Source organism: Vipera ursinii (genome assembly GCF_947247035.1).
Source record: "Vipera ursinii genome assembly, chromosome: 5".
NCBI lineage: Eukaryota > Metazoa > Chordata > Lepidosauria > Squamata > Viperidae > Vipera > Vipera ursinii.
This window is the reverse complement of record NC_139518.1, coordinates 84495996-84522357: the sequence shown is the minus strand read 5'-3', so window position 1 is coordinate 84522357 and position 26362 is coordinate 84495996. Positions and strand designations below refer to the sequence as shown.

The 26362-nt window shown below is 38.6% G+C and overlaps 1 protein-coding gene across 1 annotated transcript in view; it reads right to left on the bottom strand.

The window, feature by feature from the left end:
- CTNNA3 (catenin alpha 3) overlaps positions 1 to 26362 on the bottom strand; it is a gene marked incomplete at its 5' end in the record, with an annotated part of 866777 nt that overhangs the window by 838722 nt on the left and 1693 nt on the right. Inside the window, 2 exons of the mRNA XM_083364633.1 lie at positions 14807 to 14999; positions 20076 to 20189. Of these exons, the coding sequence (XP_083220759.1) occupies positions 14807 to 14999; positions 20076 to 20189 (307 nt within the window). The remainder of the gene's footprint in view (positions 1 to 14806; positions 15000 to 20075; positions 20190 to 26362) is intronic.

Sequence of the window (26362 nt, the reverse complement as noted above, 5' to 3'; positions counted from 1 at the left end):
GTTTTCATGGCAAAAATACTGGAGTGGGTTGCCATTTCCTTCTCCAGTGGATCACATTTTGTCAGAACTCTCTGCTATGACCTGTCCATCTTGGGTGGCCCTGCACGGCATAGCTCATAGCTTCATTGAGTTATGCAACAAGACAGTAATCCATAAAGGGAAAACACACCTAGTTCTGTCAATTGTTCATCAGAGGGTTTAGCCACCAGACCCCTTATCATCTTTATTGCTCTTCTCTGCACTTTCTGAGTTTTCAACATCTTTTTTGTATCATGGTGAACAGAACTGGATATAGCATTCCAAGTGTGGTTTCACCAGTGCAGTATAAACAGATATTATCTCTTCTGGTGATCTTGATTTTATCTCTCTGTTGATGCAGCCCAGGGCTCCATAGGCTTTTGGCAGCTGCAATACATTGCTGGCTCTTACTTAAGTGAAGGTCTGCTAAGACAGGTCTTTTCAACCTTTTCACAGATTGTACCACTTTTAGGACATGACAGTATCTGAGTACCACCAGTGGTTAGCAAGGTGTCAAAAACTTGATGACTACAAAAAAGGGGGGGGGGATTTTGGGTTTTACTGATTAGATTCTTTTGTTGTTATAGAAATGGCTAGTTTATAATATTATAGAAAAGTAAAAAGTTGAGGTTCAATGTTAATGCTTCCTTCTACTGCAACAGAAGAGATCTGGTTTTTTCCCTTCTCCCCCTCACTTTCTCCCCCTTTTTCCTCCCCACTGTGTCCTACTATTTGTTTTTGTATCTTTGTATTTTATTCTATAGTCTAATAAAATATTACAAACTTAGAAAAAAAAGAAAAAAGCACCAGTTTTAATTTCTTTGGTGGCTGTTCCTTTGCTGAATTACTTTCCCTTTGCACTGACAAATGTATGATGAATTTATCCATGTTTATTAATATGCACCACTACCAGCTAGCTCAGGGGTCTTCAGACTTGGCACTTTGAAGACTTGTGGACTTCAACTCCCAGAATTCCTCAGCCCCCATGGCTGGTTGAGGAATTCTGAGAGTTGAAGTCCACAAGTCTTAAAGTTGCTAAGTTTGTAGACTCCTGAGCTTGTCTTTTCAAAAAGAAAAGAAAAGAAATCCTTCATGTGAAGTTCCTACTCAAATCTACCTCTGAAATTATTTTCTTGTTTTACACACACACACAATCTGTGCAAAAGAAGGGCGATAGTTCATGTTTTGAAACAAAAAAGGGATTTAAAAAACTTGAATAAGGCTGAAAGAGCACCTTCCATTGCATCATGGAAATGTTTTATTGTCAAACCCACACTCATACATACATACAGTAACTAAAAATTGGATGCTTAGAGCTACAAGAAACATAAAACAATTAGGTCAAATGTAATTAAAAATAAAACTATTTTCTAGTAAATTCCATTGGTAGGAACTGCACATCAATACTCAAGCAGCTGCTCCAAAGATAAATTAAAGATTGATATTAAAATTCAACCACCAAACTGCTAAGCAGGACCACACAGTGGTTGCCCGTGTCATTAAAACAGCTGTGTGATTCAAAGCACAGATGTTTCTCTCATTTTGGACTACTGTCCAAATAATTGCCTACTTTGGGGGCATGCAACTTTTTTTCCAGCTGGGGACTGCATTATTTATAAAACATGTTTTGTTTGATGTTTTGCCCATGCACAAATTAAAGAAAATCACACCATTCCCTATTGGAGTTTTGCTGCCAAATTTCAGTATTGCTATGGGGGGAAGGGTGTGAGAGCCAGTAGTTGTGCCCCCTCCCAGTATGGTATGCGATCTACAGGAAACCTACTCATACCTTTGAGTACCAAAATAAATTGCATTTACTCAGACCTTTTAAACCATTGCTTAATGTTTTTAGTGCTGCTTTTTAACAGCTGCTGTTCCAGATTTGATTTTTTATGGGAATTAAATACTTTGATATGTAAACTGCCTTAAAATATTAAGATTGAGACTGCCACATATATGAGCCTGGGTGGGTTTGCTGCATATTTTAACAGCAACATTTTACTCCAGCCTCATAAAAATATTGTAAAAGTCTTCAGTGCCAACCTTAAATACACTAGTCAATAGCAAAAATGTGCCTCTGCCTTAGAAAGATGCTGAACTTGTCAGCTGGAAAGCTAACAGTCCAGGTTTGAGACCTGAGCATCACATGACACACTGAATTCCCTTTACTTGCTCCAGCTCTTGCCCACCTAGCAGTTTGAAAGCATGCAAATGCGAGTAGATTAATAGGCACCACTTCAGTAGGAAGGCAACAGTGTTCTGTGTGCCTCGGCATATAGTGATGCTGGCCACATGACCACAGAAGTGTCTTCGGACAATGCTGGCTCTTAAAGCCATATTTCAATCCCTCACTCAACTTCAAATTCCCATACTCAGAACTTAGCTGCAATTCTTTGGGAGCCCATCTGAGATTTTGCAAATTGAGATTTTGCCTGATTTTTTTTAAAAAATGGAGTTCAAGTCCCTGGTCCACCTCACCCTATTGGACAGGTTTTCCTCATCCACAAGGTAGCATACTGCCTCTGATTTAATAAACTGTGGCTTCTCATTCTTGGCAATATTGTCACTCAGCCTAGATAAAGTCTTAATGGAACAGGGGGGTTAGAATTTCATTTTTATTTTATTTATTTACCAAATTTATAGACTGCCCATCTCACTCTCAAGGCAACACCGAAAACAATGTTTTTCAAATGTGGTAACTTTAAGATGTGTAGACTTAAAACTTCCAGAATTCCTTAGCCAGCATGCTGATTTAGATCTATAAAATGTTTTAAACCTATAAAATTCATCCACCCTTATTATGATATAATTGCAAGTTACTTACAAATAACACTATAAAACCTTACACACACCACATCTGATTTTTTTTTAACTTTGGCTTTAATTGGCACACATATTATGGAGACTAATGGGTAAATATACTAGCCCCCTACTCAAGAGCCATATAAGTATATGCTCAGATACAGCAGCTCAGTATTATTACACTATCTATCCAATGTACCACCCAAGCAAGTGACACTTGAAACCTAATTGCAAGAAATCATCATTGTCTCTCTGATCAAGAGATTACAAGGGAAGTAAGCAATGGGGTACCCTGAAGTTCTTTTCTTAGGCCCAGTACTTTTTAATATCTTCATAAATAATGTAGATGAGGGAATAGAAAGGAAACTCATTAAATTTGTAGATGACACATAAGAATAGCCAACACTCCAGAAAATAGGCTAAAAATCCAAAAAGACTTGACAGATTTGAACACTGGGCCCTATCTAACAAAATAAAATTCAATGTAGAAAAAAGTAAGGTTTTACACCTAGGCTAGGAAAACCAATTTTACAGGTACAGATTAGATGGTACCTGTCTCAATAGCAGTAACTGTAAGAGGAATCTTGGAATCCGAGTGGACAATCACTTAAATATGAGCCAGCAGTGTGCAGCAGCTGCCAAAAAAGCCAATGCAATCCTAGGCTGCATTAATGGAGGGATAGAATTAAGATCACGTGAAGGGTTAGTACCACTCTATAAAGCTTTAGTAAGACCACACTTGTAATATTGCATCCAGTTTTGGTTTCCATAATTTAAAAAAAGATGTTGAAACTCTGGAAAGAGTACAGAGATGAGCAACAAAGACAATTTGGCTGGAGGCTAAAACAGATGAAAAACACATGCAGGAATTGGTTATGTCTAGTCTAGTGGCTGGCTGAGGAATTCTGGGAATTGAAATCCACAAGTCATAAAGTGGCCAAGGTTGGGGACCTCTGGGTTACATGATAGCAATGTTCCAATACTCGAGGGGCTGCCACAAAGAAGAGGGGAATCAACCTGTTCTCTAAAGCACCAAAAAGCAAGACAAGAAGCAATGGGTAGAAACTAATCGAAGAGAGAAGCAACCTACAACTAAAGAGGAATTTCCTGACAGTGAGAACAATTAACCAGTGGAACAGGCTGCCTTCAGAGGTTGTGGGTGCTCCATCACTGGAGGCTTTTAAGAAGAGATTGGACAGCCATTTGTCCAGAATGGTATATAGGGTCTCCTGCTTGTGCAGGGGGTTGGACTAGAAGACCTCCCTAGTCCCTTCGAACTCTGCTATTCTGTTAAATTCCTTCTACAGGGCTTAACTTTGATTGTCACAGAAAAGATTGGATCGTCTTATTCTCCAACTCACCAGAGGGCAAGACAAGAAGTAATGAATGAAAACCTGTGAAAGAGAGATTCAAAGTAGAGAAGTAGAAATTTTCCTACAATGGTCTAGAAAACTCCAAGGTCCCCTCCATTCCTATGAGTCTATGTTTTTGGCAACCATCATAAAGCTAGCAAAATAGAGGGTACTATAACGATAATAATATGGCTTGCAGATGTTAGTTGGTCCCCCATTTTCATTATTGTTCGGATTTGGTTTTTGTGTATTTCAAATGTTGTACCTACATTTTGCTGATCAAAAGACAGAAGACAGACTTTAAAACAAAGACTGAGAAGCTGAAAAAAAATACCAATTTATACCTTGCATTCCACTGTAAAGTTCATGTTTCAACAGTAATATATTTGTTGGCCCATTTCAAAAAGCTAAGCAGGAATGGAGCTGGTTGGTATTTGGAAGAGAGACCTTTGCAACCTCCTAGAGCAGTAAGGTAAGCCTAGTAGTCAGGGAATCCTAGAGCAGTGTTTCTCAACCTTGACAGTATGAAGATGTGTGGACTTCAACTCCCAGAATAAGCTGGCTAGGGAATTCTGGGTGTTGAAGTCCACACATCTTCAAGCTAGCAAGATTGAGAAACACTGTCCAGAAGAGATGCATATGGTTACCAGAGGTCAAACATGATCTGAAGGAAATCTTTATGTAACTTTTTCCCGTCTTCCTTACATGCCTATTTTGAGCTATCCTTGTGAGTGAGGAAAATGAACCCAAAGCCACAGAAAGGGTTGCCTCCTCCTAGGAGTTGTAAAACTTTTGTTCCTTCTGTCAGGAAAACTACAGACAAAATTGAGACCTTCAGCTTAGCAGCTGTTGGGTTTCCAAATAATATTAGCAACAACACAAACACATTGTTTGCTAGCTAAAGAATTTCATGGGAAGATTTTCGGCATGAATATACCAAGACTTCATATGCAGTTGTATCCCTCATTAAAAATGCCCTCGGGCTGATTTAATTTTTCACATTGGTTTCCTGGCACTTTGTCTGCTACTATTAAGTTTTATCTGGCACCGCCATTTTACTTTATGTTTGCCCTGTCATCATAAAGCAGGAGAGGGCAAGAGAATCTGTTCTTTTTTGATGAAGAATATGTCTGCCCATCTGTTGACCATCATCTCATTGCAGAATTATTGATGTCCTCCCACTCTGGCAAGCTCTCTTCTTTCTAAGGGCCCAATTAAATACCCTGTTGTAAAAATAACATAACCTTGGGGCTTAGAGTGTGTGGAGGAAAACTGAACTCTCATCCACCCATGGTGAAGAAATATAGTTTCTAAACGTGGTTATTGTATTTCAAGAGAAATCTTTATTGGCACTAATACACAATCTTCTTTTTCTAAGAGCAAGTTGGAGAAGCTATTCACTACAGAAACATGAGGAAAGGGCAGATTTAAAATGGAAGGTGGAAAAAACCACCTCTTGTCTATTTTTTCCCCAGCTCGTATTTTCACACCCACACACAAACACATTGGCTGGTCCTTTACAGTATATAAAAGCTATAAATATTATTGCCAGTATCGTTTGGGTTGAATTTTAGATTTAAAGTTATAAATAAATTCAAGTCTTTGCAAATTAGATACAGAAGAATTAGAGAGATAAAAACACCGATTTATCTTAGGAGAAAACAAATGTATTTGCCTAAAGGTTAAAATTGCTGTACCTAGGTTTCAGCTATCATTAAGTGTTGCTAGCGTTTCTGTGAGATGCAGATGTATAAATCTATTTTTATAGATGTCCCATTTTTTAATCTGAATTACAATCTCTCTTGTGTTTTTTTTTTTATTTTAGACACATGAAAACCTTGTTATTTTGTAGGACAGGCCCCACTGGCAAAAGGAAGCTGGGAAGATGCATGGCAACATCATGGCCCCTATATCCTAGTATAATCATATTATTGTTAACTAGTAACTTACAGCACCTTGTAGCCTCACAACGATTGTTAAAGCAGCACAAAATCCATTTCATTTCTATTAGCCAACAATGCCTGTAGTTGGATAACTTCTAAAAGATATTACTTGCTATGAGAAGGTGTCTTGTCCCACTGTTGCAATCAAAAGACATTTGCAACTATACTGTCTTTCTTTCTTCACTCTTTTAAGCTTTACTTAAAAGCTTTACCCACCCTTTTTAAGCTTTACTTAAAAAGGGTGGGGGTTTTTGTAAAAAAAAAAACCACCCTTTTTAAGTAAAGCTTAAAAATTAAAGTAGCTTGGAAAGATAAATGGTTACATGTAACATATAACATTTCCTGCCCTTAAAATATTGGGGGGAAAAGACACAACAATAAACCCATAAAAATTTTGGATACAATATAGAATTAGAAAAATGGCAAAATTTGTGGGAAAGAAATAATAAACTGACAATGTCAACTTCTTATAAAGAAAACTTATATAAAATGTTTTATAGATGGCACTTGCCACCAGCAAGACTAGCAAAAATGTTTAAAAACATGTCAGATAGATGTTGGAAATGCAAACATAAGTCAGGTACTATTACCATGTTTGGTGGACATGTGCCAAAGCAAAGAGTTATTGGAAAAAAATACATGCCTGGCTAGAAAAGATGTTGGGAGAATACATAGATTTTAAACCTGAACTTTTTTATTATGTATAATGCCAGAAAAGACTGATAAACAAAGCATATATTTGATTCTGCATGTTACAACAGCGGCAAGAATTATATTTGCCCAGTATTGGAAAAATGAAGAAATACCATCAGATGAAGAAATAAAAAATACTAGAATGTGCAGAGATGGATAGACTGACTCTGAGGCTGAAAGAAAAAGAAGAAACAGAATATTATCAAACTTGGGACTTATTTTATCGATGGGTAGAGGAAAGAATAAAAGATTAGGAACTAAATATGTATTGGCGAATGTAAACTCAGACAGCACGTTTGTTGAACAAATATTATTGAATGTATGAAAAAAATCAATAAAAATCTGTTTTTAAAAAAACAACCCATAATCTTTTCTGGAAACAGTTTTCATTTTGGCCAACACAGTCCACTTCCGGTATACATTTTACAAATCCACCACACACTATTCTCTGTCAGAGTATACAAGGTGCAGAAAAAGAGCACAAAGAAAGAAGATAAAGAAACTGGAGTAGGGTTAGCCACAGGAAACACGAAAATCAATATGGTGACCACAGCGTTCACATCCATCAGAGAGGAGTAAGGCTTCAATTGCATAGCTGCAGTTGCAATCTTGATTTGTTTGACATCTCCTGACTAGGAGACAGTGGATAACGTAAAAGAAAAGGGGATGTGTATGTTATGGGCATCCCCAGATGGACCCCAGATGTTGACCTTCACCACCCATCCCGGATTCAGCCAATGAAAGCATTGCACAGAACTGTCAACCAGGTGATCAGCCTCAGGTCCCTTTGTGCCACACACAGCATTCCATACTGCTGGTAAGGACAATTCTGGTTACTTTGGGGACACTTGGGCAAATAGGCCACAAGCACAAACAAAGCCCAGTTTTACCCCAGACATGTTCATCCTTCTATACATGCCAGAATGTCTGAGCTAAAGACTCTTTGCAAATTGACCTACTGTGCCCTCAACCCACCAATTAGGAGCTATATGTTGTATAATGACAATACTCAAGAAATGCAAGAAATTGAAAAGCAGCACTCACTTTAAAATAAAATCCAAGAGTCTCTTTTATCTCTTAGGCTATTTTTTTTTAATTTTACCCTCTCCTGCAATGTGTCTTCATTGAAAGAAGAATCGATTTAAATACCATTCAATTACAGATAGTAAGGGATGGACTAGAGCTCTGCATAACATGATTGTCTGTTTAACTCCAACAGGTATAGTAGGTCCGTTCTTTCATCTTCATTTTATTCTCATTTTTTATTTTTTATGCTCAGTTCTTATAGCTGTCTTTGCCTCCAGGAACCTGGCTGGCCATCTCCTTTCCCAATATTAGCACTAGGTTTGGACGAGTTGTGTTGTTTGGGGGAAAGAAATACCCCCTGTTCCATTTTTGAATCAGATATAAAAGGTGATCGCAGGAAGAAAATGGCACCTCCTCTATAATCTTCTGCCCAGAGAAGCTATTTCACTTGCTTCATGTTAAATCTAGTCCTGTCTCATGTAACTCTCCTGTACATTTCTTTTATATAAGTATTGTCACTAATCCACAGTACTTTGCAACAGGGAAGGCCATCTAAAATATGGTACATTCCAAGCAGAATGTTCAACTAGTATTATTAACAATAATACTCCAGGATGCCTGCAGAAAAGTCAAATAAATCAAGATGTGGCCACAACAATGCAATTGAAGCTCTATTTTATTTCTGTCACAATCCAGCATGGCAACATGGGATATTTAGCTGGACAGATTGAAAGAAAACTATCAGAAGGCCTCCACTATTAGCTGCACTGCAACTGATGTAGGACCCCAACATTGAGGGCCCCCAAACGACCATAGATGAGAAAAGAGCAAACAAATCTATGCTCAGCAGACATGCTGGGGTCACTGCTGAGACTACAGTATCCTCTTTTTTAAAACCATACCCAATAATTGCTGGACAGGCACATAGATACACATGATTTTTTTCCCCTAATCAATGAAGATGCTGGAAAAAAGTATACAAAAAGTCATAGGTCTCTGTTTCTCAGCAGGCTAATTCTCCAAACCCCAAAAGAGTAGGAACAAGTGTCATGAGTGAGAAGCTAGCAAAAGGAGGACCCAGTTTCAAAGTGGACTGGATTGAACTGTGACAGGAAAAGAAATCCAGACAACAATTCCCCCAACCCAACCCCATGGGAGTGGCATTCAGGCAATGGCTCACAATGTTGCTGGCTGCTGCATTCTAATCCCCCCCCTCTTTCTCCCTGCCCACCTGGACCTAGGATCCAGAGCAGAGCATATGAAACCTGTCCCATACTTCCCAGTGAACACACAGAGACACAACACATGGGCATAGCAGAGATGCCAAAGACAAATGACATCTTTTCCCCTGATTAGAGGCTCAGAGGCATACAGATACAGACAGAGACGCAAATTATTACTTCCCTATACAAAAGAAAATAGACTCCTCCTTTGACCACTACTCATACCTAAACTCTTAAGAAAGAATTATTTTCTATAACAAAACAACCATTTACTTGCCTATACCCAAGATTATATGCTATGCATCTAAGAAGTAGAAAAAAAGTAATTTTATTCCCTAAATTCAAAAGAAGGTGACAGCATTTCCTTCTTATACTATGGTAAATTTAGTTTCTCTTTCTTTTTCTTTTTTCTGCTTTAAGATAACAGAATGAAAACTCCAGAAGATAGGCTTAAAATACAGGAAGATCTGGACAGATTCTAACACTGGGCGCTATCTAACAAAATGAAATTCAATGGTGAAAAAAGTAAGGTTCTACATTTAGGCAGGAAAAATCAAATGCACAGGTATAGTATAGGTGGTACCTTGCTCAATAGTGAGAGGGATCTCGGAGTCCTAGTAGACAGTCACTTCAATATGAGCCAGCAGTGTGCTGCAGCTGCCAAAAAAGCCAACACAGTGCTAGGCTGCATTAACAGAGGGATAGAATCAAGATCACGTGAAGTACTAATACCACTTTACAATGCCTTGGTAAGGCCACACCTGGAATACTGCATCCAGTTTTGGTCACCACGATGTAAAAAAGATGTTGAGACTCTAGAAAGGGTACAGAGAAGGGCAACAAAGATGATTGGGGGACTGGAGGCTAAAACATATAGGGAACGGTTGCTGGAATTGGGTATGTGTAGTTTAAGGAAGAGAAGGACAAGGGGTGACATGATAGCAGTGTTCCAATATCTCAGGGGCTGCCACAAAGAAGAGGGAGTCAAGCTATTCTCCAAAGCACCTGAAAGCAGGACAAGAAGCAACAGATGGAAACTAGTCAAGGAGAGAAGCAATCTAGAACTAAGGAGAAACTTCCTGACAGTTAGAACAATTAACCAGTGGAACAACCTGCCTCCAGAAGTGGTGAATGCTCCAACACTGGAAGTTTTTAAGAGGAGACTGGACAGCCATTTGCCTGAAATGGTATAGGGTTTCCTGCCTGAGCAGGGGGTTAGACTAGATGACCTCCAAGGTCCCTTCCAACTTACTTATTATTATTATTATTATTATTATTATTATTATTATTATTATTATTATTATTATTATTATCATCATCATCATCATCATCATCATCATCATCATCATCATCATAGAATAGTTGCAACCTGGAGAGATTAATATTTTAGTGCTGTGTTTTACACTTGAAATAGCTGGGTGAATGAGTCACGTATTTAAAATTAACCTTGTTGCACTATCACTGTTTTGAATATATCCTTGGGAACGATCCGGAGAGCTGTTTGAATTGTTACCAGGCAACAGTCTTGCTTGCCCTAGCCTGTTCCTTCTATTCATAATTTACAATGCATTACCCCTTTAGCTCATTCAACTATAGGCATCCCTGTAAAAACACACAAATCATTTCTACAGAATGCCAATAAACCATGCATCAGGGCTGTAAACACAGGCTAGCCTAATATCAGCTACAGACCCAATTATTGGGTGGAGGATGGGTTGTTAACCAAGTCTTGAGAACCACAACTGGGGTGCCTTGAAGAAAAAAAAATCTAAGTAGAGTTATAGCTTGTGCTTCAAGAAAGTGATTTGCTCATATCCATCTATAACTGCCAAGTCTTGTAAGCAGTTTTGAAATTTACTGTTAGCAGAGCAGCATCTTAAACATTTAACTTCCAGCTCAAGTCTTCCTCAAGAATAGAGAAGCACACAGAGATGTCTACCAAGATTGGTCAAAAACATCAAGAGGTTGTCTCTATCTATTTTTTATGTGTGTGGCTCTACCTATTTTTTATGTGTTTATTTTTATGTGTGTCTATATGACCTTATGGATCATATAGACACTCTGTATATGATCCATATACAGAAACTGTCTGCCCTGCAGACACTCTGGGCAACTCAGATGCATATATTGAACTTGAGATGTGCCAGTCAGTTTCCCAGCCTCATTCCCTCTCGACCCATGGGCTGACCAATCTATTTAAAATTGAAAATGCAAAAAAGGGCTTCAAACCTTCTCCTCCCTATGCCATGGATTGTCTGAATGGGAAATCTTCCATTTTCCCACAAAACTATTTTCATGCCAGAATGCCTTGGGCCAGTCTGCTACAAAAGTGGTCTGCATTTGAGATGCCCAAATGGGAAGCAGGACATCATCAAGCTGTAGTAAGAAGCTGGGAGTGATCCCTCAAGTAACTCAAGCTTTGCTAACACTAGATTATTTCCTAAATAAAACCATTTTTTTTTCAGGCAAGCGTGAGCTTTTAGGATATTCCTGTTGTGGAGAAAAAACATATTTCTTGGTACACGCATCCTTTCCACTAAACATACTGCTATGTTCTTAGTTCAGTTAGGCAGTGACAAGGCAGAGCGTTGAAACAGCAAGCATGTTTATTAACTCCCAACAGAAGCAGCCCTAGAGACTGCTGAACAGCTATGTATACGGTTCGCCTCTAGGCGGCAACCAATAGCTTCAAAGTAACTGTTTCTCACCCAAACATAATTATCAGCTTGGAGACAGACTGGGTTGCAGTAACAGAAACCGTTAAGCAATCCTACACTTAAATACAGCAATTAAGGTCACACATTAAACAAGTGGTATCAACAGTTGAGGTCAATACATTACACATACTACCCACTAGCCACCATTTGCCTTCTCATCAGCCATATCTCACAATTTTATTTTATTCTGCTTGTGATCAACTGCAATTCCAGCTTAAAATTCTAAATATGTTATTTGCAGTGGTGGGATTCAAACATGTGAACAACCGGTTCTCTGTGTGGATGCTGCTTCCGGAAGTCCATTTTGTGGCTGGGCAACAAAAAATTAGCTACCGGTTCTGCCAAACTGGTGCGAACCGACTGAATCCCACCACTGGTTATTTGGTAGATGGAGACTAGCAGACTTCCCATATTCTTTAAACAGAGTCATCCTTTCATTCCTGTTGAGGTTTCCACTGTGTGTGGGTGACATGAGCACTGTGTAGAAGGAATACTTTGTACAATATTAGTGGCTTGAGTACCCTGCATGAATGGGGGCCAATCATGCTGTTAAGATCTACTGCTCCTCAGACATAGGAGAGTAAAGAAGTGAGGTTTCAGTTTCTTCAATACTTAGAAGAATCCATATACAGAATATCTGAAGTACATCTGTCAGTGCATTTGGGCCTAGAGTGCCCTTAATATCAGGATGCAAGAAAAGCAAGATTACAAAAAATCTTGCAACAATCCCATCCCCATTCTTTCAGATCGGCACAGGAGGTCCTCTCCTTACAACCGCAACTGAGCCCCAAATTACCATGACTAAGCAAGATGGTGAGCTTTGCCCCATTTTACGACCCTTCTTGACACCGTTGTTAAATGAATCGCTGCAGGTTTTTTAGTTAGCAATACGGTTGTTAAGTGAATCTGGCTTCCCAAATGACTTGGCTTGTCTCAGAAGGTGATCACATGAGCCCAGGTCACAAATACATGCCAGTTATCAAGCATTCAGATTTTGGTCACATGACCGTGGGAATGCAGCAATAGTCACAAGTGTGAAAAGTGGTCAGAAGTCACTTTTTTCAGTGCTGTTGTAACTTTGAGTGGTCAGTAAATGAAAGGTTGTAAACTGAGAACTACCGCTGATGGCAATCTTAGGGAGAAACCCACGTGATGTTTCTACTAAGCTAGAGATATTATTTGGTAGGAGCCCCATGTCTGCATGTTTCAAATACACCACAGTTTATCCAGGGACTGTTGTTTTATCTGTATTTTCCATTAAAGCATCCAATCCCTGTGCTCTGATTTCCCTGTGGATCAAGAACAAAAGAGCAGCCAAAGTATCCTAAAATTGTTCCTAAGTCATGATGGCATTTGTGAGTTAAAGTTTATCTAAGAGTTCTCTTGAGATATGATAGCAATGAACTACACAGCAACTTGGCAAGACAAGAGATGGAACCCAAGCCACAGTTGCCATCTCCAAGCCCAAATATAGGCATTTATTTATGGAAATAAATGCCAAGTATCCCAGCTATGCTTGAACAGTTCTAGCTAAGAAATGCACTTGTGATTATCCTGGGAGTCTGTTCCAATCCTCTTCTGGCTGTACAGTAATTAAACATCTACTTCAACAACAATTGAACAGTAGTTTGAGAATTCAGATGGAAAACTTACACCCTAGCAATACTGTCCCCTTTACACCAGAGACATTTATCCTCGGATCACACCAGGAACAAGATGTTGTGAGTCCCTCAATCTGTGAGGGATGTTATTTTTTCAATGTCTGTTGCCATAAAGAAGCATCTCACTAGCAGAGGATAAATATTTCACTTTCAAATTTAGCAGCTTTAAGTACTGTAACATTATGACTCCATAGATTCTGTAAACAGGCCTCATAACTACAGTCTCCATATTTTCTTGGGAAAACATAAAGAGCAAACCCCGAAAAAGGGACAAATCCGAAAGAGGTTCATAAGGATAAAAACATGTTTAGAGATATACATAGAATCAGAGGGCTAGAAGGAACCTTGGACTTGAGAAAATACTATGAAGAACTTACTTCTCTGGACTGGACTATAACCAAGAATTTCTGCTATAAAATAGGTTTGGCAAATAGCAAGGGCAGTAAATCATAAAGCATTTTAAAAAGAACACGAAAAAGATTGTACATGAGATATATAGAAGGAGGGTGGTCTTTGATTGCACAATTGCTGCCACCATCTTGACTTTTCACACACACACAAACACACACACAGATGTCCTGACATTGGCAAATACTGGGATGAACACAGCCCATAAATTAAGCACACTGGTGCATACAGGTCATATTTGATTTATGATCATAATTGAGCCTCCCTATCACAGTTGTAAATCACGATAGTTGTAAAAGGGGTCAATCATGTGACCAACTCGATTTTACAAACTTTTTTGCAGCAATTCATAAGTGAACACTGTGGCTCTTAAACAAATGCCATTGAGTGGCTGAAGTTTGGTTATGTGACCGCAGGGGAGGGGACAACTATTGGAATGTTGAATCCAGGTCATAATTAGCCCCAAGGTAGGTCCACTTTGAACGGTCTCTAAGTCAAGGACTACCTGTACTGTAAAATTAAGTATTTTCTTATAAAATTAAGTTAGGAAGTAATTTTGATTTTTTTTTAAAAAAAAAGGGGGTGGGAGCCTAAATTGATACATGCTGTTAGATTGATGTACAGCGCGTCCCTTTATTTCATAACATTGGTTCAAAAATTCCCCGCCAATGAGCTGATCTTTGCACTTGGGATCTAGAAACAGGGATCCAGATGCGTCTCCTGGATAGCAGGTGATCTTCCTTTTAATAGGGCAAATCTGATCTGCTAGCAAGTTTGGCTAAGCGGAGAAGAGTGTAATACCAAACAGACAGACCAGGCAGATGTCTCCCTTATTTTGGGAAATTTAAAAAAAATCATCCTGGGGAACAAAACAGAGGTCATAAAACACATTATTAGAAGGGATAAAGAAAAGATGCAGTTGTTGAAGCAGTGGCATTATTGTCTGAGTAACATCAGGCTTACTTTCTTTGCGAACCTCGTGGAGAGCACCATTCAGTTCTTCCATAAGGACAGGAGCCTCTTTGGCAATTTTCTCCCCTTTATCCAGCAGATTCCAAGTAGCTTCTTCCACGGAAGCAAGAATTACACGAGCTCTTTTGGAACATCCTTTTTTCTTGACAGAAAGATTCTGGGGGCAATTCATTAATGTGGTCACCTAAAGCATAAAGAGAAGACCCTCATCTTTATTTCTGCAGTTAAACATATCGCTCTGGGTCTGCATCAAATAAAGAGGCACCAAGATATCAGCAGTGAGTAAGCTCCAACTTAAGGACCATGGCATGCAATGTCAGCATATAACAGTGACATATCCGCCTAGAATCAACAGTTATTTCAGAAATCAATGTATCTTGTGCTAAGCCATGCTTTGTTTAACTGTGTTCCTGGAGATTTCAAAATAAACCTTAACAGAATAATAACAGAGTTGGAAAAACCTCCAGTGATGCAGCACCCACAACTTCTGAAGGCAAGCCATTCCACTGATTAATTATTATCACTGTTAGGAATTTTCTCCTTAGTTCTAAGTTGCTTCTTGCCTTGATTAGTTTCCATTTATTGTTTCTTGTCCTGCTTTCTGGTGATTTGGAAAACAGGTTGACACACACACCCCTCTTCTTTGTGGAAGCCCCTCAAATATTGGAAAACTGCTACCATGTCATCCCTAGTCCTTCTTTTCACTAAACTAGACATACCCAATTCCTGCAACCGTTCGTTAAATGTTTTAGCCTCCAGCCCCCTAATCATCCCTGTTGCTCTCCTCTGCATTCTTTCCAGAGTCTCTATCTTTTTTATAACATGGTGACCAAAATTAGATGCAGTATCCTAAGTGTGGTTTTACTACAGCTTTATAAAGTGATACTAATGTAATGTATTGGCCTTTTGTATATGTTGTAAGTGTTTGCTCATGTTGCACTGCTTGCTAATTGCTTGCATTCAATTGCTAAGTGCTAGTGCACCTGTATGTTGTAACTGTTGCTAGCCGGCCCAGACTGGTTGTCTCCAGCCGGCCAAGTAGGTCTTTGGGTGGGAAACCTATGCTTCAAACCTATTGGTCACCACCTATCAGCCAACTGTATAAATAGCTGCACAGCAGCTCCCTTGTTGCTTCTGTTCTGTTTGACCTTCAATAAAGCTTGTTGCTGTTTTGAACCTTCCGTCTCACTCAATACCTGCAAATAACCGGCTACACAACAAATAACATTGCACATGATCTTGATTTTATCCCTCTGTTAATGCAACCTAGGATTCTGTTAGCTTTTTTGGCTCTGCCACAAACTGCTGGCTTCTATTTTATTGTCCATTAGGACTCCAAGATCCCTCTCACCAGCCAGGTTTCACCTAATCTGTGCCTGTACATTTGATTTTTTCTTTCCTAAGTGTAAAACCTTGCTTTTCTCTACACTGAATTCCATTTTGTTAGATAGGGCCCAGTATTCAAGTCTGTCGCAATCCATCTGGATCTTGAGCCTATCTCTGGAGTGTTAGCTATTCCTGCCAGTTTGGTGTCGTCTGCAAATTTGATGAAGTCCCTTTCTATTCTCTCATCTAAATCATTTATGAAGATGTTGATCCACATGGAATGCTAAGTCTTAAATCAGGGTCTCCCAAACATTTGACATCCTTTTCCCAAACCACTTATTAGAAAGTCCTTTTTCCCCAATGCAGTAGAACACTCTAAGCCAGGGGTTTCAAACTCGCAATGTTACATGACCTGTTGCGATGTATCAAGATTTTTTTCCATTGCTAGCAATAGGGTGGGCGCAATTTCGCCATGACACATCCAGCCCATGGGTCGGCAGTTTGACACCCCTGCTTTAAGGAAATTTAAAGGTTGTCTTTACGTAAAGAGTACCTGTATCATTACCCTAAGAAAAAAATACTGTTATCTGATTTGGGGTAATTTACAGAATTTGGAAGGGACGCGGTGGCTCAGTGGTTTAGGACACTGAGTTTGTCAATCAGAAGGTCAGCAGTTTGGCGGGTTGAATCCCGAGTGCCGCGTAACAGAGTGAGCGCCTGTTACTTGTCCCAGCTTCTGCCAACCTAGCAGTTCGAAAGCACGTAAAAATGCAAGTAGAAAAATAGGGACCACCACAGTGGGAAGGTAATAGCTTTCTGTGCGCCTTTGGCGTCTAGTCATGCCGGCCACATGACCACGGAGATGTCCTTGGACAAGCGCTGTCTCTTCGGCTTTGAAACAGAGATGAGCACCGGCCCCTAGAGTTGGAAACGACTAGCACGCATGTGCGGGGGAACCTTTACCTTTACCTTTACACAGTTTGGGGAAGCACTGTCTCAAACCATGGTGTCCAAGAGGCCAGCCAAATACCAAGGAACCACTTTAAAGCTTTGTGTGATGTGTGAATGCAACCAAGGTACAGGGAGAAAGAATTGGCCATAAATTACTCCACTAAATCAATGATGCAAATAGTGTTAGCATCCGTGAGCAACAGGATCTATTTAAAGTTTAATTTTGATTCCCAAGACAACTTTAAAGATATCCACTGATTTTATTTATTTATTTATTTATTTATTTTAATTCCATTTATATCCCGCCCTTCTCCGAAGACTCAGGGCGGCTTACAAGCTTAGCAGTAGCCTTCATTCTATGTATATGCCTGCTTATTATTAGGGCTTTCACGCCCCCCTTCCCCCCAAGCGGCATTATTACAAAGTCAGCTTAATTGCCCCCAACAATCTGGGTCCTCATTTTACCTACCTCGGAAGGATGGAAGGCTGAGTCAACCTTGAGCCTGGTGGGACTCGAACCTGCACTAATTGCAGGCAGCTGGTGTTACTTTAAGGAGGCATTAGCCCACTGCGCCACCAAGGCTCTTGCTTATTAAACCTTTTCCTCTGCTATGCTAAAGGGAAATATGGTTTTTCATTTTAAGAATCTCTTTTAATGAAACTACATCTTTAATATCTGAGGTGTGAGAACTGTTGAAGAGAAGTGAAATAGTATTTTAATAAAATAGCAAATTCACAACTGTCCTGAAACACAGAACATGGGGTCATGGACATTTTCCTCCATAACCCTCATTATCTCCCACTTTTTTAAAACTCGCTGCTTCATTTCAATGATGTAATTGCTGTTTAAAATTATGGGAAGTGAAACTATCAAACATCAAGATGTACGTTATCATTGCATTGTTACCAGTTAGGATTCCCCTTTTCAATTGGAATATGTGAAATTAGATGATTAAAATATGTCAGAGATTAAACATCCATGCAAACTAGTTTTCTAATTCATCAACATGTCAGAATAAAAAAAATGAGGTTGAAAATAAATCAAGCTTTTAAGTGTACACCAAGGGCTATATAAGAAGACTGAAATGTTTTGGAAAGAAATGCATTTATAATAGGCATTGGCATAATAAACATAACAGTTCCTGCAAGGATTAAACTGTATTTTAAAAATTATCCTATGGGAAAGGAATGCTGAATGTTCTATATTGGGAAGTTACTGGCAAACAGATTAAAACCGCAATTTTTGTAGTGGGTCAGGTCTACCTCTGCAGAAATACAGAAATGACTTTTAAAATGGCCTTATCTAAAGAAGAAAGAAACTGATTCCTTGGCAATAAGGAAGATAGTAGGTTTTAAACACAATAAAAGTAACTATCCTGGGAAAATTATTAAATTTCAATGATACATAAAATTATTCATGATTATTCATATTTTTGTAGGAAGTAATAGAAATAGCATAACATATAATAGGATTTTTTATAGATCAAGCACTGTTTACAGTTGAGTTCTCCAAAGTGATTGATATCATCTCTAAAGGTGGAAATGACCCGCTACTGTTATTATTCTTCTTGTTGTTCATACTACTAATAGTTAAAGTAGTGTTTCTTAAATTATTTCCATATAATAAATTATGGTGTTTGATGAACAATCTGAAACTTCATAAAGGAGTCAGTGAGCTGAAATGTTTGGGGACTCCTGAGTTTAACTGATTAACTGATTTAACTTAACTGATTTTGGAGCAATCTATGAATAACAAAGCAAAGTTATCCTTCCAATCCTTGCTTAGGCCATAAAATGAAAACTGGTCATTTATTAATATAATGTCCAAGGAAGCATTGTGAATTCCAAACATACAGAAAAGCCTGTTCACCATCTGCTTGGAGCAAGTCAAGAAGGTCAGTATGGTAGCCACATTGAAGCCTATCAGTTTTTTACATCTATCTAATGCCGTGTTTCCCAACCTTAACAACTTTAAGATACATGGAATTCATGTCAACGCTGCTAAAACTAACATCGAATGTTATTGCTTGACAAGAGATGAAGAAGTAGCCATTTCATATGTTAAACTTGTGTATTGCTTTAAAAGTTTTAGTTTAAGGTTGGGAGGGGGGATGAGTAGGATTGCACCTTCAAGGCCATCTCTCTAACTAAAGAAGATAAGGCCTTGGCGGGTTTTCTAACCGAAGGGAAACTGATTCTTTAAATTAATTGGAGAATATGATTAATGACAAAATTAGAAAGGTGGAGAATTGTGTTTTAATATATTGTGCAAGGGGCGGAGATTTCAGATTCCAGCTTCCTTCGAGCAAGCATTTGCCGGTGTATTAGGCTAATAAAGGACTTTTAAGGTAAACAATGCCTCAGAGTCACTTGAAAAGCCAATACATCGGAAACTTGACATCAAACTGGAATCCACACTACTTTTTAAACTAATTAGGGAGTCCCGACCTCCCATCACTGTCTCCAAGTTTGGGAGGCAGTCTGGCAAAGAGTTGGGGAAGATTCCATAATGGAGGGAGTAAAATTGCCTGAAGCCAGCATATAATTTTATATAATTTTAGATGCCACTTTATTGCCTAGACCAATCTCAGAAACTTTGAGAAGTGTGGACTTCAACTCCCAGAAAACACAGATTGCTCTGTTGGGACTTTACTCACAGATTCTAGTCAGGTTGTTTTATAGATGTAGTTTAATTTTGTTTTTGTTTTACTGTCTCTTAAGATAGATTTATAAGTATTCACAAAGCACTCCTGGACACATTGCTTGTACTGGTCTAAAACTGTAATAAACTGACTGACTGATATTATTGTCAAGCATGAGTTCACATATCATCAGTAGGAATGGGTACGTGCCTAAAGATTCCTTTAACCAAAATTCTGTGTATGTTTTCTAAATTGTGCCAGCTACCATATGAACCACACAATGAAAAATGTTCTGTTTCATTTCTCACATCACAACCCACTTTCCTCTTGATGTGGTCTACCTGAATTATGAGGGGTTCCAACAACTTCTCCACGGTATGCGTCTGAATCTGTAGATTCTGAGGATCAATTTTCATTTTCATGTAAGGATCTGCTGCTGCCATTTTACCTGTAAGCTGAAAATAGTTTATTTTATAGTAGTGCTTGACAACCCACGACCCCTCAGGTCATTGTTTCCTTACCAAATTCCTCAATGCTTTCAACGAAGACAGAGCTTCTAATGAACTTCACTGGAAAAAAATCTTTAAAATTCAGGGAGATAGTCAGAGATTCATCTGCCCTGAATTGCACAGTCAAGCATCGGCAGCTGACTACAGGATATGCTTTATAACATTTTGTATTAGGTCAGAAAATGCTTTATGATAATTTTAGGGCTAGGTGCAATTTTTGCACATTGTCAAATTTACTAGCATCTGAAATTTGAAGAAGGCAATAACCATTAAAAAATTAACCACTGCTGATGATGGTGGGCCAGGGGGTAGGCCACCGTGGCTTCTTTATGACTCGTGAACTTCAATTCCCAGAATTCTGGGAGTTGAAGTCCACGAGTCATAAAAGAGCCAAGGTTGCCTACCCCTGTGGTGGGCCATCAGTGCAGATGCCTCTATACAGGGAGATGAAAGACTAATTCCATCCCCAATAAGATGGGAGCTCAAAAAATAATCTATTTTAGGGCTGCAACATTAACTTAAAACAATACAAAATAATAAATTTGAAGCCACCCTATATAGTGTTTTTCACACTTGGTAGCTTTAAGACTTCAACTCCCAGAATTCCCCTGCCAGCATTCCCCAGAATATAGATCAGTATTTGTTCTAAGGTTGTTTCCAGACTTTTTTTCTTAAAAAGCTGTCAAAATATAACATTCGTTCAAAAGTAGAATCAAAACTGGGTCTACATCATGTCTGATTTCTTCACTGCAGTTTTTAAAACCTGCAATAATACATTTATTTATTTATTTATTTATTTATTTATTTATTTATTTATTTATTTATTTATTTATTGATGGGATTTATATCCCGCCCTATCTCCCGAAGGACTCAGGGCGGCTAACACAAAACATATAATAAGTACAGAAATCAAGATAAAAATAAATTGAAATCATCTGTGCAATAAATTAAAATTAAAGAATTAAAAATAAATTAAAAATTCTAAATATAAATTAATTAAAATGCCTGTCAGTCTAGGTCAGCCTGGTGGAACAAGAGTGTTTTGAGGCTGCGGCGAAAGGATTGGAGGTTTTGGGCCATCCGAAGCTCAGGGTAGCAACACTCAATTTCCACTACCCATAATTACCCACTACCCAGATTACCCACCCTGCCTACTCAGGTCACGTTTTGTTTCAATTACAACCTTTGGTTTGCAGAAGTTCCCTTGGATAAAGGGCCTTCTCTTTATTACATTGTTGGAACAAATTCAAATTATTTTATACAGTAATACAGGTCTCTCCCCACCCCCACTTTTCATGGTTAAGCATGGTTTAGTTAATATATATATAATATATTGTTTTTCAATTATGAAGAACAAAAGTGCCTAAAATTTATTGAAAAGAGAACAAAACCATAGACAATTCTTTAGAGTAGAACTGATTGCTCACAGCTCCAACAATTCCTATCTGCTGTTGACAGTGGCTGGGAATTCAGGGGCTTATAAGTCATCCAGACTGGAAGGCAGCAGACTGGACAGAGTTTACATAGACTAAACAGCAAGAGGATTCACAATTAATGTGAAAGATAAATTCACACTTATCGTATCCTAGTTTGATTTGTCAGACAATGTAATAATATTGCACGTGTAAAATATTTCAGACTCCCCAGACAATAGCTGACCTCAACATCCAAAAGCCCTGCACAAAAGCTCACCTTTCAGCTGTTTTGAGATTGTGAGAATAATGGCTGTCATAAAAAAATGTCATAAGATATAGAACCTGAACAATGGGATAAATATGCATTTCTTGACGAAGAACTCATGTCCAAAAGAGGCAGGCAACCTTGTAAATAAATAATAATACATGGTATTATTTTATTCTATCTACTCAGAAACTTATGTGATATATCCTTCAGGTGATATCTCCAAGTGAGGATCAACCGCATAGAAAAATGCTTGCTATCTTGATTATTTGTAATTTTTGCAAGGACTTTCAAGTGATCTCCTGGATCCTGCTTCTCCCGACACCCATTGACTGACTGATTGATTGATTGATTATGTGCAATCAAGTCTTTTTTGACTTCTGGTAGCCAGATAGGTTTTCTCCATAGCAATCTATCCCTACCCTGGTCCTTCAGGTCACATCACCACTATAACTGAGATCACCCACTGTGCTGCTGATGATCTTTTTCCCTTTTTTTCCACCTTTCCAGCATCAAAGTCTTTCTAGAGAGCTGGATCTTTGCATAATATGTCCAAAGTAGGATAATTTAAGCCTGTTCATTTGTGCCTTCAGTGAGAAATCTGGACTGAATAGTTGGATGATCCATTGGTTTATTGGTCTTGACAGGCCATGGTTTTCTCAGAAGTCTTCTCCTACACTGAGTTTCAAAAGTGTCAATGCTCTTCCTATCCTTCTTTTTCAAAGTCCACCTGATATATCTATGCCTTCCCTTTTTCTATTTTCCTGTACAGCTATGCATACTTTGAAAATGATTTGGGAAAAGATTTTCAGACCTCATACAGCATCTTTCTGTATGAGCCAAGGTGGCACAGTGGTTAGAATGCAGTATTGCAGGTTAATTCTGATGAATGCCAGGAGTTCGATCCTGACCGGCTCAAGGTTGACACAGCCTTCCATCCTTCTGAGGTCAGTAAAATGAGGAACCATACTGTTAGGGGCAATATGCTGAGTCTGTAAACTGCTTTAGAGAGAGCTGTGAAGCACGATGAAACGGTACATAAGTTTAAGTGCTATTGCTTTCTCCTATATATTAGTACAGTCCAATTAGTTTCCACATTTCTGCATTTTGCTGAAAACAATGAAGTCTTAGAAAATCTGACCAAGTAGTGTAAACCATTAGTCAAATTATTTTGACCTCCATTTCAGTTCAGCAGTCATCAATTCCAGTTCTGCCATTCTTATCTTTGTAGTAAAAAGAGGTACAACATTGGACTCGTTTCTCAGTTCTTAATTACTTTGTTTCTCCAAGCACAGTTGTAGTTTCTTCCTCATTGAAAAGGTCCTCAGAGAAAAGTGTTCTGGACTGCCCATTATTCTTGATATATTCCACATCCTGGCATGATCCATGTAGTTAAAACTCCTGCTGTAATAATAAGGCAATACAAAATCATCTTGTAGTGTCTGGTTCTTTCCATTATCCATCTTTATCTTCTTACATAGCTTCTCATTTAAAAAAAATGGAAGTGACTAGCTATCAAATCTCACATCCTTCTTCCTTCTGTGAAATCTATATGTTCATCTGATACTTTTCTTTCCTTTTATGGCTCTATTCTTTGATCTTAACCAACTCTTGTCTGCACAAAGAATTAGCACAGTGATTCAGTAACTCTCATATTCCTTTGCATTTCTCTTTTCTGGCATACATATCGATTGATCTTGTCCAATCCTTTACCACACATTCTGTACCCTTCAATGGGGCAGAAAGAATATTGCAGAAATATGGAGGGGTGATGTAAGGCGGTGTTTTTTTAAAACTTGGCCATTTTAAGATGTGTGGATTTCAACTCCCAGAATTTCCTAGACAGCATGCTGGCTGAGGAATTCTTGAAGATGAACTCTATGCACTTTAAAATGGCCATGTTTAAATACACTGGTGTGAGAAATACCAGCAAGGCTTCACTAGCAATGATGTGCAATGTTAGTTTTGCACATCAAAATCAAAAACATTCTGCAAGACCTCAGATATCTTTTTTCCTATGCCCAATGTAAGCGTGAGGTGAAATCGCACAAAAAGCCAAATCAGAATCTATTTGCTTCTTCCAAAAGGGTAAGCATTTATCTGACGATGAGCTGGGTAAGAGACTGGCCTGCTAAATGTGAGTTTCAGCTCTTATTTAAATTTACCAGAAACTCATGCAGCCTTTATGGAAACCCTACTAAGTTGCCAGCCTTCCAAGAGATAGAAGAAATAAAACCCTTAACCTGCTCAATTTCACTAACATTTATTTACCATTATGGGAAGGACTGGTGTGGCCCTTGAAGAGTATAACCACCTTTTATAAATACTTGTTCTGAAAGCCATTTGGAGCAGTTTGCCTGTGAAATTTTGAAAGCACATTTTTTTTTCTAGGTTAGCTTACACAATGTCTCTTAGCTCTTCCTCAGATTCTCCCTCACGTAACTATATTTAATCTATTCCTTTCCTTGGTTGTATATTACAGTATGACTATATATCCTACAGTAAGGTATTATTGTTACACCTACTCTTTCCTAAGTTTAATCAATACATTGCAGTCCAATAATTTATGGTCTGTTCCACACTTTGCATCTTGAAGTGTCCTAGCTGGCCAAGTTGATTACATTTCTCCATCATCTGCTTCCTGTTAGGTTGATCCCAATATTTTCCATCTGATGATATCCAGATAAGCACTGTGTTTGTGTTGCAGGTTTAGAAATGAACAAAGAATTCTCTGCATAAAATTATTTTAACCAATCTCCTACATTACTGCATTTACTAAATCCATAACTTGTAATTCTAGATTCCATCATTTCTACGGGTTTTGCATTTTAATAATTCATTACTAATGTTGGTTGCCTTTAGCAGTTTTTGTCATTTCCATGGAATTCTCATGTCTTTCACCACTGCATCTGTAATAAATACATATACTCGTATAACACTGATGTTAATAGTTGGTGTGCACAAATATTGTTCTAGCTTTTCAGATCTGAAGCTGGAAATGTATTTTGAAGCAGGGATATGAAAGTACCTATGTCATAACTTTTGGGATCTCCTAAAAGAAGCTTTGTCTCTTCTTGGGATATCTTGGTGATGAAGGTTTTCCCATCCTAAACTTAATCCCTCCTTAATGTTATTTTTTATTATTATTATTTATTTATTTAATTTCTACAGCTGCCCAACTCAGCCAAGTGACTCTGGGCAGGTTACAATTCTAAAAATATAAAATAGTTTAAACCATTTAAAATAATAACAGCATCCAAAAAATAAATATGTATAGCAGCCAAGATCGTTAAGCAATTAACAGCAAAGCCAAAAAACAAGATCCTTAACACACTCTGAGCCCAATGCCCAGATACACAGTCAAGTGTTTAAAACCTTACAAAAGACCAACAGGGTTGGGGCCATCCAAGGGGAGGATGTACCACAGAGCAGGGGCTATTGCGAAAAAGGCCCATCTTCTAGTTCCCACTATTTGACACTCTTTGGCTGCAGATCTGCAGCTTGTCCAATCTGTTGGATCAAATTGGATGAGTAGAGATGGTTAGAAAAAGAAGGCCCCTCAATTAACATGTTCCCAGATATGTAGGGTTTTAAAGCAACAACTAGTGCCTTGGATTGCACTCAGAAACGCTTACTTAACCAATACAACTCATGTAGTTGTAATGTTGCACGTGTGTATTTATAACACCATTTATTATTTGGGCAGCCACATTTTGTACTAGTTGATTCTTCCAGATGCTCTTCAAGAGCAACCCCACATACAGCACATTGCAGTAATCTAAACAAGAGGTTACAAAGTCCCAGTTGACAGAGAGCAGAATTCCTGGTTCGGGTATGGGCACAACTGACACACTACCTGAAGGTATGCAAAAACTTTCCTAACCATTGAACTTGCACCATGAGTCCAAGAGGACTCCCAGATTGTGCACTGGATCTGGCTGGGGCAATGCCATTCCATCCAGAATAAGAGATGGAAGAACCTTGTCTCCAGAGGGTCCGAATACCCACAGCCACTCAATCTTTCTAGGGCTGAGCTGTAGCTCACTTCATCCCAGACAAACAGAAAAACCTCCAGACACTGGGGAATTCATGGCATCACTCAAAGGCCTGAAGTAGATATATAAAGTGGGTGTCAGCATATTGATGATATCTCACCCCAAACCAACAGTTCACATCACCCAATGGCCTAATGTAAATGTTAAATAGGAGGGAAGAGTGGACTGAGCATGAGTGACCCTATAAAGTAGGGGCCCCAGACTGGATCTTTTCCCTTAACATTGACCCCAGAGAATGGAAGAAAACTAGCATAATAAAGTACCATCTACTCCCAGCTGCCAAAGCCAGCCCAGAAGGACACCATGATCAATAGTATTAAAGATCACTGAGAGGTTAAGAAGAGCCAGGATGAATGTACTACCTCCATCCCATTCCACCAGAGG